Raw genomic sequence first — 11,788 nt, 5'->3', positions numbered from 1 at the left:
TTCTTGCTTCTGCTCTTCTTGTCTAGTTTAAACACTCTGGGTTTGTGCTCTAAAGATGAGATTAATCTCATTGCTAGTTTTACTAGTTTCATCCTGTCTGAGATCATGATAGCTTGTGTGGAACATAACAAGGTACATGTGTCCTGTGCTTAGTGGCATGAGCGATTTAGTGCATTTAACCAGCTTTTCAGGGCAGAATGGTGACGGTTACCAGGGTAAAGGACATACACTGCTTACCACTGGCAGAAGTTTAATTGCTACACTTCTGCTTAAGCTTACAACCACACAGGTGTTAGTCTCTGCAGATGTCAGGATGTGACTGACTGGAATGGTTTATACTGCTTTTAGACCTAGTTTACACATTTAATATGGCGACATCACAGCCGAGAGGCATGGAAGGACAGAAATTGGTGCCGTTATGCAACTCTGGCACAACCATTTGTCTTAAAATTGTGAAATGGCATTTTCAGTGTTTCTTAATGTCTAGAGACATTAAACCCGACTGTACCTGAATGCCTCATTTACATCAAAATTAAATCTGGTGTATGGGGTTGCTTAATTCGTTTCACTGGAAGTACAATAGAAAAATGTTATAAAAAGAACGGTTTTAATGTTTGTTTATTAATCTACTGAAAGAAATTAAACTTACAAATGCAATAAAACTTATTACATTCAATAATTAAAACGATTAAATCTTAATTTGAAACGTGATTAACAGGAAGAAAAAAATTTGTATGAATTACTAAAAGATTTGTGTTATGAAACGCTTCAAACCTAACTTCAAACACCTCTTTTTCCATTATTTTAATTTATTAATACATATTTATTTTTTTACATCCGTTTCTATTTTATGTACCTTAATACAACTTTTAAATTGTGAATGAATCAGTGTGAAAACAGCTTTATTACTAAAGACTTGAGCTCAAACTTAAAGATTAAAAATTATTGCATTTTAATTAACTATTATATTAAATGCTGTGTATTAAGTAAAATGTAATCTAATATAAAGTATACAATATATATTTTACCGTTTTGTATACAGATTTTCAAATCATTTTTGTGTAAATGATTTGTAGCAAATAAATCAATCTGATATCAGTGCAATAATAGCTTCATGTTATGGAACACTTGAGTTAAACTTAGACTCAATTAGTGGTCAACCGATGTGTTTTTTGACAGCCGATGCCAATATCTTGGAAAGCAGGAGAGCCGATATAATTTTTAATTAAGTAATTTGAAATTTGACAACGCCTTAAAAAAAAATGTGTAACATAAACTTACTTTATATGACAGTATTTTTCACAAATATTTAATAAAAAATGTAATTTAAAAAAAGCAAATACTGTCATCAACAGGGCACTCAGTATTCTGGGAAGTCTGTGTGCATTGGGAATCATATTTTTCAAATACAGCCAGGGTAACACGAGAAAGTATTATAATGTTTGCCTCTCTATTACTAATAGGCTTAATATAATACTTTATGTATACATTAATTGTTCAACCGTTCTATTTGATTATTAGACCGACTTCTGTCTGTATTAGACAGAACTATTAGAGACGACAAACAAGAGTAAGATTTTAAAGCACTGTGTGCACTCAGACATTGCCGCTCTCAGCGCTGCCAAAATAAATTCCCGCCTCAAACACACCTGCCAAATAAAAAAACTTATCTGCCAATGCCGATATTTGAAAAATGCTAAATATCGGCCGATATATCGGCCTTGGCTATATATCGGTCGACCACTAGACTCAATTATTTAGTTATATTCTAATAGCCATTTACAATTTTGTAAAACTTTATCTCAAGCTCTTTGCATTATCGCTGTATGTGAAATCTGCTTTACAAATAAACATGGCGTACTTTGCTTATTAAATATTTCATAATTCAGAATCTAAATTTGGATTGGCCCCGTTCAAAACTGCTGTGAAATACTCCTGTTTTAATACTGACGTGTCGATGTTTCCTGACAGATGCTGGACGTCCCGACTGTTCTGAACTTGCTGCGGCAGCAACGCATGATGATGGTACAGACACTTTCACAGTACTCCTTCATTTACAAAGTCCTCATTCAGTTCCTGAGAAACTCCAGACTGATCTTTATACCGGGTTCCTCGTGGATTTTATTAGTTTACGCATGAAGTTTTAGCAAGCAAAAATTAAAATAGCGGACACAGTGTTTACTGAGATGTGAACTTCAGTCGATGGATGAATCTCATGAAAATCCCAGATTTTGTGTCAAAATTTGCTTAATATTTTGCTGAAATGCAAAAAAGGTTTGCTTTTCTGTATGCAACATGTTTGAATGCTCATGAGATTCACTCATTTGCATCATGGGATGGATATAACAGGGAGTTTGAAGTATCATGTCCAGTGTTACGCGGCATGTTCAAGCAATATTTTACAGTTTAACCCTACGAACGGGGTTTCAACCGGCTAACGCATCTCAAGTTTGAATGCTGCCAAAGACGGGAGGGTTTCTTTTCTGATCGCAGACACAACCTATGGTTAATTTACAATATGTATTAAAATTGTATATGAAAACTGTATTCTATATATAATAATCAGAAAGGCTTTCTCATTGCATTAGGGATGATTTTGTATTTTTGCAGCTCTTGTCACATTTCCACCTGCATTCAACAACCAGACACACCAAAGAGCATCACAGACTCGACTTTTGCATTGGAGTGAACAATAGTGTGGGTTTATTGTGAACGGTTAGTGACCTCATTATCTTAGACACACCAGCTATGATGGTTTACCAAAGAGATTTCAGCATATCGAGTTCTTTAAGTCTTAAAACACTGTGAAACTGCATAACCCATTCTGTTTGCAGAGGAACAGAAGGAGCAGAATGTGTCGAAGCAAATCATTAGGCCCTTTGTGTTTTAATTTGAATTGCATGCTGGTTATTTACAATAAAGCAGTACAGACAGATGCTACATTCCACCATAATGGTGCTGTTGCATGTTCTGAAAGAAAGAGTTTGGCCAAAAATTTACATTCACTGAAAATGTACCGAATTTGGAGAAAACCATCACTTGCTCAGCAGTGGAACCAAAAGCTGTTTAGACTCTCATTCTGACGGCACCCATTCACTGGGTGTGCAAGTGACGCAATGCTACATTGCTCTAAATCTGATGAAGAAACAAACTCCTCAGTATCTTGGATGACCTGAGGGTGAGCTCATTCTGGCTAATTTTTTTTTGCGTAGGTTTTTTTTTTTGCGATTTGCGTAGGACAATCACTTTTTCACATGATACTTGTAAAAGCACAATGTCGGTCTTAAACCTTTTCATAATTCATGTTGAGTTTTGTTGGGTTAGCTTTAGACGAACTGCTGCGGTGTTTGAGGTTTGCTGATGTGAGTGGACAATGATCAGTGTTCATCTGAACTGGAAAAACAAACTTAAAGACAATTAATGAACAAAGCTGAAAACTGGACTGTAAAAGCCCTTCTCAGAGCTGCTTTTTGGAAAACATGTATATTAATTAGCAGATACTGTTAATAATGGTGATTTTAAATGTTAGTAACTTTTTTAACCATATTACATTTGAAGCTAATAAAACTTCTGTTCACCCCGGATTCTCATCTGTTTTGGTTGTGTAGAGTGAGATCTCAGCCTCCGCCGTTGCCACCATCATCATGAGTTATTTACAGCTGGCAGAAGAGCTAAATTATATCCCATTGTAAACAACTATATTTTTCATTCAGAAAATAAATGTTCTAAATTGTTAAAGTAATGATTTGCGACTATCCTTTTGCAAGTTTTAAAGTTTTTACACAGTACAGATATGCACTGACAAACTTACAGTAAAAATGTTTTTGTAGTATTATGCGATTATATTTACATTTACATTTAATAATTTAGCAGACGCTTTTATCCAAAGCGACTTACAAATGAGAACAATAGCAGCAGTCAGGTCAACAAGAGAACAACTACAGTATACAAGTGCCATGACAAGTCTCACTTAGTCTAGTATAGAACACATAGCCCGTTTTTATTTTTTTATTTTTTTAAATGAAAAGACAGGAAAAGGAAAAGTGCTAGTGTTAGTTGGTGCTGGCAAAAAAGATGAGTCTTTAGATGTTTCTTGAAAATGAGTAAAGACTCAGCTGTACGAATTGAGATTGGGAGGTCATTCCACCAGCTGGGCACAGTCCAGGAAAAGGTCCGTGAGAGTGATTTTGAACTTCTTTGGGATGGCACCACAAGGCGTCGTTCACTTGCAGAACGCAAACTTCTGGAGGGCACATAAGATTTAACCAGTGAGTTTAGGTAAGTTAGTGCCGTGCCAGTGGTCGTCTTGTAGGCAAGCACCAGTACCTTGAATTTGATGCGAGCGGCTACTAGTAGCCAGTGTAACCTGATGAGGAGAGGAGTAACGTGAGCTTTTTTCTGCTCATTGAAGACAACCCTCGCTGCTGCATTCTGGATCTACTGCAGAGGCTTGACAGTACATGCAGGAAGGCCCGCCAGGAGAGCATTACAATAGTCCAGTCTGCAGAGAACAAGAGCTTGGGCAAGAAGTTGGGTTGCTTGCTCTGACAGGAAGGGTCTAATCTTCCTAATGTTGTATAAGGCAAACCTGCAGGACCGAGTCGTTGTAGCAATGTGGTCTGTGAAGCTTAACTGATGATCCATCACAACTCCTAGGTTTCTGGCTGTCCTAGAAGGAGTAATGGTTGATGAGCCCAGCTGTATAGAGAAGTTGTGATGAAGCAATGGGTTAGCTGGAATCACCAGGAGTTCTGTCTTCGTAAAGTTAAGCTTAAGGTAATGGTCACTCATCCAGCTAGAAATTTCACTCAGACAGCCTGAAATGCGAGCAGCTACCATCGGGTCATCTGGCTGGAATGAGAAGTAGAGTTGGGTTTCATCAGCGTAGCAGTGATAAGAAAAGCCATGATTCTGAATGACAGATCCTAATGATGTCATGTAGATGGAGAAGAGAAGTGGTCCAAGTACTGATCCTTGAGGAACCCCAGTAGCAAGGTGGTGTGACTTTGAAACATCACCCCTCCAAGACACACTGAAGGATCTGTCAGAGAGGTAGGACATAACCCACAGGAGTGCAGTTCCAGAGATGCCCATCTTTCTGAGGGTGGACAGGCGTATCTGGTGATTAACAGTGTCAAAAGCAGCAGGCAGGTCCAATAAGATGAGTACCGAGGATTTTGAAGCTGCTCTTGCTAGTTGCAGGGCTTCAGTAACCGAGAGCAAAGCAGTCTCAGTTGAGTGGCCACTTTTGAAGTCAGATTGGTTGCTGTCCAGGAGGTTGTTCTGTACAAGGAACATAGAAAGCTGGTTGAAAACAGCTCGCTGAAGTGTCTTTGCAATGAATGGAAGAAGGGATACCGGTCTGTAGTTTTCAAGAAGCGCTGGATTTAGAGATGGTTTCTTGAGCAGTGGGCTTACCTGAGCCTTCTTGAATGCTGAGGGAAATGTTCCAGAGTGAGGAGAGGAGTTGATAATGTGAGTAAGCGAAGGTATGACTGAAGAAGAGATCGCTTGAAGGAGGTGAGTGGGGATCGGATCAAGTGGACAAGTAGTAGGATGATTGGACAGGAGAAGTTTGGAGACGTCCATCTCTGAGAGTGGGGAGAAGGAGGAGAAAGAGTGTGCATCGGTCATTGTGAAGTTGTCCTTAGTCTGCGGTGTGGAGAATTGTCGACTGATGGATCTTGTCTTATTTGTGAAGAAAGCTGCAAAGTCGTCCGCTGCAAGAGTCGATGGAGGAGGGGGTGGCGGCGGATTAAGAAGAGAAGAGAAAGTCTTGAAGAGTGTCCGAGCGTCACAACAGTTGTTAATTTTGTTGTGGTAGTAGGATGTTTTAGCCATGAAGACATTTTCAGAGAAGGAAGAGAGGAGAGACTGATACACACTGAGGTCAGTACAGTTTCTTGATTTCTGCCATTTTCTCTCTGCCCTGAGTTTAGAGTGATGTTCACGGAGAACCTCGGACAGCCAGGGGGCAGAGCGTGCTGGTCTAGACAACAGTGGGCAAAAGTTGTCCAAGCAAGATGTTAAAGTGGAGCAAAGAGTGTCCGTAGCGCTGTTCGTGTCCAGAGCAGAAAACTGAGAGAGTGCAGGAAGTGAGGATGAAACCACAGAAGATAGGCGAGATGGAGAGAGTGAGCGTAGGTTCTGTCGAAAGGTGACCTGCGTTGGAGTGTGAGGAACTTCAGGAGTAAGTGCTAGGTTAGCAGTAATGAGGAAGTGGTCTGAGGTGTGCAGTGGAGCAACTGAAATGTTGTCCACAGAGCAACAGCGCGTGTAGATGAGGTCCAGTTGGTTGCCTGATTTGTGAGTCGCTGTAGTAGACACTAGCTTGAGATCAAATGAGGTGAGCAGAGTTTTGAAGAAAGCAGCCTGGGGCTTATCTAGGTGGATGTTGAAGTCACCAAGCAGTACCAGAGGAGTACCATCTTCAGAAAAGTTTGATAGCAGCACATCCAACTCCTCCAAGAAGTTTCCCAATTGACCTGGGGGAAGATAAATGACCACAAAGTGGATTTTAACAGGGTGGGTTACAGTAATGGCATGTGATTCAAATGAACCAGTACCTGTAGGTGATGGCTGAAGATCAAATTTCCATTCTTTTGATATAAGGGTGGTACGAGGAGTGTGGGAACAAGTGAAATTAGTGGAGAGGGCTGCAGGTGTGGCAGTATCTTCAGGTTTGATCCAAGTCTCTGTCAGTGCCATGATGTTGAGACCGGAATGAGTAGCAATAGAAGAAATGAAGTCTGCTTTGTTACAGTTTTTCCCAATTGCTAAAACACTAAACCCTATTGTCTGAACCAAATGCTCAGTTGCCTGAACCCACTGATTGAATCAATCACTCTTTTGGCAAAACCATAAGCACTTTTCACCTGTTTAGACACAACTTGCCAACACATTTTCATTGTGATGCACCCGTGCTGTATAATGGTGAGCACAGGTGACAAAAGTCAAACACAAATAACGCACAGATGTCACCATTTGAACACAACAACTCAAAATTGATCACACTTGTGGCTAATGATGTGAGGGAACATATACAGTGAACCAGTGCAGAGAGCACTGGTTTGTGAGGCCCTACAATGGATAGAAATCTGAGAGGAAGAGTTCGTGTGAGAGGAGTTTGAGGTGGTCGAGGTGGTCAGCGAAGACAAAGAACAGTAATATCTGATGAATTCAGAGCTACCGTGATTGACCATGTTCTTGTCCATGGTATGAGCATATGGGAGGCTGGACAAAGGGCACAACCAAACATCAGTAGATTCACGGTGTTCACCATAATCCGAAGATTTAGAGAACAGGTAATTACCTTTTTTTGACATTATAGAACAGTATGTAAATGTTGACAGCAATTACTGTATGACATACTATATATTGTACCACAGTATACTGTAAGTAAATATGTTTCAGTACATCACTGTACCAATATACTGTAATATTGTAATGGAGGGTTGGTCTAACTGTTTGTATGCCTAGTATTCCATGTACATTTTTTGTAACTCCATGTTCTCTTTTTGTAGAATTGAAAGACTGTCACATGGGGGTGGGAGGACAGGTGTGTTCTCCCCACACCAAGAGACCCTAATTGTTGATATGGTCCGTGAGAACAATGCCATTAAACTGAGTGAAATTCAGCAGAAGATCATTGAGCACCATGTACATTTTGAGGGTATCAACAGTGTCAGCCTCTCTGCTGTTGATCGTGTCCTCAATCGCAGCAGACTGCGCATGAAACAGCTATACAGAGTACCCTTTGCCAGGGGTTTTTTCCCCCGTTGCCTGGCCAGACAAAATGTGGCCTGTGATGTGGATGAAGTGCTGTGGCCTGACCCAGTAAGGAGACATGATGCTGTAACTGAGTAATGCACTTGTTTGTATATTTTTGTACTTTATTTTTACATGGGGTTACTGTACACAAGTGGCAAACGCATAAGATTTCGGTTTTGTCTTTTTGTACAAGTGCTAAATGCACAGGTTCTTTTTGTTTTGCAACATGCGTTTAGCCTACAGTGAACAATAAACATTCATTTCTCCAGCTTCATGTCCTGAGCATTGTGTTTTCTATTTTTCTACGTAGTGTTTAGTGACTGTTCAGTAGTGTCTTTCATTTTGATTGACTCTGGGCACGATTTGACAACATAGTTCAGTTTTGAGCACAGATTGAACTGTTTTGAGGTGAAAGTTTGGGTTTACAAGAAGAGTCTGAGGTTTTGTGAATGTAGCTTGAAAATTGGGTTTTGTTTTCACAGTTTAGAGAAAAGAAGAGCAGCTTTCAAGAAATGTGTCTTAACAATCGAGAAAAACTGTAACTGCAGACTGGCAGTTCCAGAGATCAACTGGAATAGAGAGCGTAGTAGTAGAGGTCAGAGGGACAGGCCGTAGGTTTGTCAGACAGGCCTTCCTGCGACATACATTGCGTGCTCTCCGAGTATTAGTAGTGATAGTAGAGATCTGAAAGCACATAGTGACTACAAGTGTAAGAGATATTTGACAACAAGGTATACAAAAAGTAAAGAAAGAGTAACTCAAGTTCCCTGTCGGTGTCCTTGCTCGGTGGAGTCGCGCAGGTAGAGTCGATTGTCTTTACACTCGTCGGTCTTCACACGAGGAGGGCTCACACGAGGGCTGCCGCGGTGAAACCTAACGCTTTTGTATTTGCCTTATTACCTGTGATTGAAGTCAGCTGGCCACGCCTCACTATTTAGCAGATCGAAACTGGGCAGTCCCGCGATAGGCAAACGCAAAACCAAGCGCCACTTTCAGAACGTATACGTAATACTATTATAGTATTAATTTGAAATATTTATTTATAAATATTTATATTTATAATATTGATTTTTAATTAGCTTTAAAATGTATATTTTCAGTTTGTTTTCTTTTCAATTTTAGTATTTTCTATTGCTTTAATTTATTTTCAAGCATTTATTTTTAGTTTAGTTTTAGTTGGTTTAGTATTAAACAAGTTTTGACAATTGTTTTTTTAAAAAGTGACTACATGTATCTTTTTATGTTTCTTTAATGTTCTAAATGCATAATTTGTTAGGTAAATAATTCATTTATTTCACTTACATCTCCAATGTATCCCAGCAGCCACAAGAGAGCGTCATGTTTCATGTGATTGTTTTGTGGATACATCAAAATGTATTTCTGGAATAATCTTAAAGCTGGATGGATTTTAAGAGAATCACAGTGTTGTCTCAGAACTTCTAAAAAGTTTCAGCCACTGTTAGATGTGAAGACTTAATACATCTAAAATATGTATAGTTCCATAATCTTTCTAAAAAAATAAAAATAAATAAATGTTGGCAATATACTGATGAATATCTCTCACTAGGAAATCTCCAGACATTACAAGGATTGACATGCACTGAAGTAAAAATAGTAAAAAAAAAAAAAAAAAAAAAGAATAATAATGTTTCGGGCTGCTTACTCCCTCCCAATTTGCCAATTTACTAATATTTTCCTTTCTACTCATTCATATGAGTATTTAGGTATACATGATGTTACCATTATACATAGTGACTACACTAAAAACTAAACCAAAAATTATTAATTAATATTTATGATTATTAATCAATAATTTATGAATTCTTTAGATTCTATCTATAATGGACAAAATGTTGTGTTTCTTATAAAATAGTGAGCAAATGAAGATTAAAATCTCAGATTCACATGTAGCTTTCTATTGGTTAGTGATGTTCTTGACTTTTCTCAATTGGGGATGAATAAACTCTACTAGCCCAGAGGAGAATCAAACTTAATCAATTAAGCTGAAAGGGGAGGAGCCACCTTAATTCAAAGCTCTACTAAATAGCAAAGCCAATACTGATGTGCATTGGAGCATTGTGCCAAAGTTGGTTAGAATGGACTTCTTGCAAGGTGTGTTAGTGTTGGTTGTGATTGTGGCTTTTGACCTGAAGAGTGCATGGGGAAGTTTGAAACACCGCCAAAGTCCAAGCAGCACAAAGCCGCAATCAGCTCCAGCTTCCAGAGGTCCTGGTCTTTCTTCTCAAGGGTTCTTGAATCCTTTCCAAAAGGCTTCTCAGTTTCCGAGTCTTGACTCCAGAAAATTTGCGCAAGACCCTCTTGGTCTTCAGGAGAAGCAGCTGTTGCAGGGTCCAGTCAAGCCTTTGGACTGGAAGTTTCCCATCGTTCCAGAGGTGCAACGTGAGTTGGCGGCGAACTTCCAGTTGAGGCAACCTGTGACTCCCAGTAGTGTGGCTGTGCAATGCAGTGAGAGCCGGGTTCATGTGGAGGTGAAGAAAGATATGTTCAGCAACGGTCAGCTGATCCAGCCATCTGGTTTGTCTATGGGAGGCTGTCCTGTTGTTGGTGAGGACTCTGCCTCTGGGGTGCTCATCTTTGAATATGAACTACACGACTGCAATAGTGTGCTGATGGTAAGAACCGTTATGTCTTACTGGATTAACCAATAAAAACAATGGCTCTTCATGAGTGTTAGTTGAATGTTAAACATCCACAGAACCTTTCAGTTTCTGAAAGCTGCTTTGGGGAACTGATGTTCTATGGCTGCTAGAAACACCCTTGAATCTTATTTTTAAGTGTAGTTGAACAGAACCCACTTGGTAAATCCCGTCTCTTGCAGATGACTGGGGATGAGCTCGTCTACACCTTTGCTCTTACCTACACCCCTGTGGCATTTGCTGGCACGCCAATTACCCGTACTGAGGGTGCAGTTGTTGGCATTCAATGCCACTATCAAAGGTAAGCGACTGACTGGATGTGTTAAGCAGGGTTCCTTGTGGTGTTGTAACTGGAAGACTGTTTATTTGGTATCTCCTTGAACTACAGGCTCCATAATGTGAGCAGTAATGCTTTGAGGCCAACTTGGGTTCCTTATGCTTCAATGGAGGTTGCCGAGGACGTCTTGGTGTTCTCCATGAACCTCATGATGGGTTTGTGTAGTTTCTTTAGATCTTAAGCCTTGTGAAATGAGGCTGTGCCTAAACTGTTCTTTCCTTTTGCAGAAGACTGGGTCTATCAGAGGCCTTCAAATGTTTACTACTTGGGTGACATTATTAATATTGAGGCATCTGTGAAGGTGTACAACCACATCCCCCTGCGTGTGTTTGTGGACCGCTGTGTGGCCACCCAAGTTCCTGATGTGACTTCTGTTCCGAGATATTCCTTCATTGAGAATCATGGGTAAAGTCCTGTCACTTGATTCTCTAGAACGGTTTGTTCATTCAGTGAGCACTCAATCCCTGAGAATTGGGTTGAGTCAAGTGACCCTAGGTTCAGCTCTTCTTGGTAAGCGCTTTTGGCATCTCTGAGAATGACTGTCCCAATGTTCATCCTAAATGGTATGTGAGAATTTCTGAAGCGTAGCTTGTTGAAAAGCGTCGGCCAGGGACTCCTGTTGCCCACTATCTTTTGTGCTCTGGCTAGGAATTGGTTCACTCCACGAATCCCTATTACAGTGTTGACCACAAACATTGACGCGGGCAACTGGTTGCAAACCCATTTTCACCCACTCTTTATCAGGTGCCTTGTGGATGCCAAGGCTACGGCTTCCAGCTCCCACTTCTTGCCTCGAACCCAGGAAGACAAGATCCGGTTCCAGCTGGAGACTTTCATGTTCCAGGGAGGATCCAGTCCTTCTGTACGTTTTATATTGACCGAATCGGAGTCCTCTTCCCATCTGCTCTGTTTTTGTGAACCCTTACCGGTGTCTCTTGCAGATCTACATAACGTGTACTGTGAAGGCCACTCTTGCTTCTGCACCCAGTGACGCTCTCCACAAATCCTGTTCCTTTTCCAATGG

At 40.2% G+C, this 11,788-nt stretch overlaps 1 protein-coding gene across 2 annotated transcripts in view; it reads left to right on the top strand.

Moving 5' to 3' along the window:
- The first annotated feature begins 9,853 nt into the window (after positions 1–9,853).
- Positions 9,854–11,788, top strand: part of LOC132111268 (zona pellucida sperm-binding protein 3-like) — a 33,680-nt gene continuing 31,745 nt past the window's right edge. For both annotated transcript variants that reach the window (XM_059518423.1, XM_059518422.1), the window contains exons 1-6: positions 9,854–10,403; positions 10,610–10,728; positions 10,816–10,919; positions 10,992–11,169; positions 11,509–11,626; positions 11,706–11,788. In XM_059518423.1, coding sequence (XP_059374406.1) covers positions 9,867–10,403; positions 10,610–10,728; positions 10,816–10,919; positions 10,992–11,169; positions 11,509–11,626; positions 11,706–11,788 — 1,139 coding nt within the window. In that variant the 5' untranslated portion in view covers positions 9,854–9,866. The remainder of the gene's footprint in view (positions 10,404–10,609; positions 10,729–10,815; positions 10,920–10,991; positions 11,170–11,508; positions 11,627–11,705) is intronic.

Source organism: Carassius carassius, chromosome 31, assembly GCF_963082965.1.
Source record: "Carassius carassius chromosome 31, fCarCar2.1, whole genome shotgun sequence".
NCBI classification, from domain to species: domain Eukaryota; kingdom Metazoa; phylum Chordata; class Actinopteri; order Cypriniformes; family Cyprinidae; genus Carassius; species Carassius carassius.
Note: the sequence above shows the minus strand (reverse complement) of the source record. Positions and strands in the feature narration are given on the sequence as shown.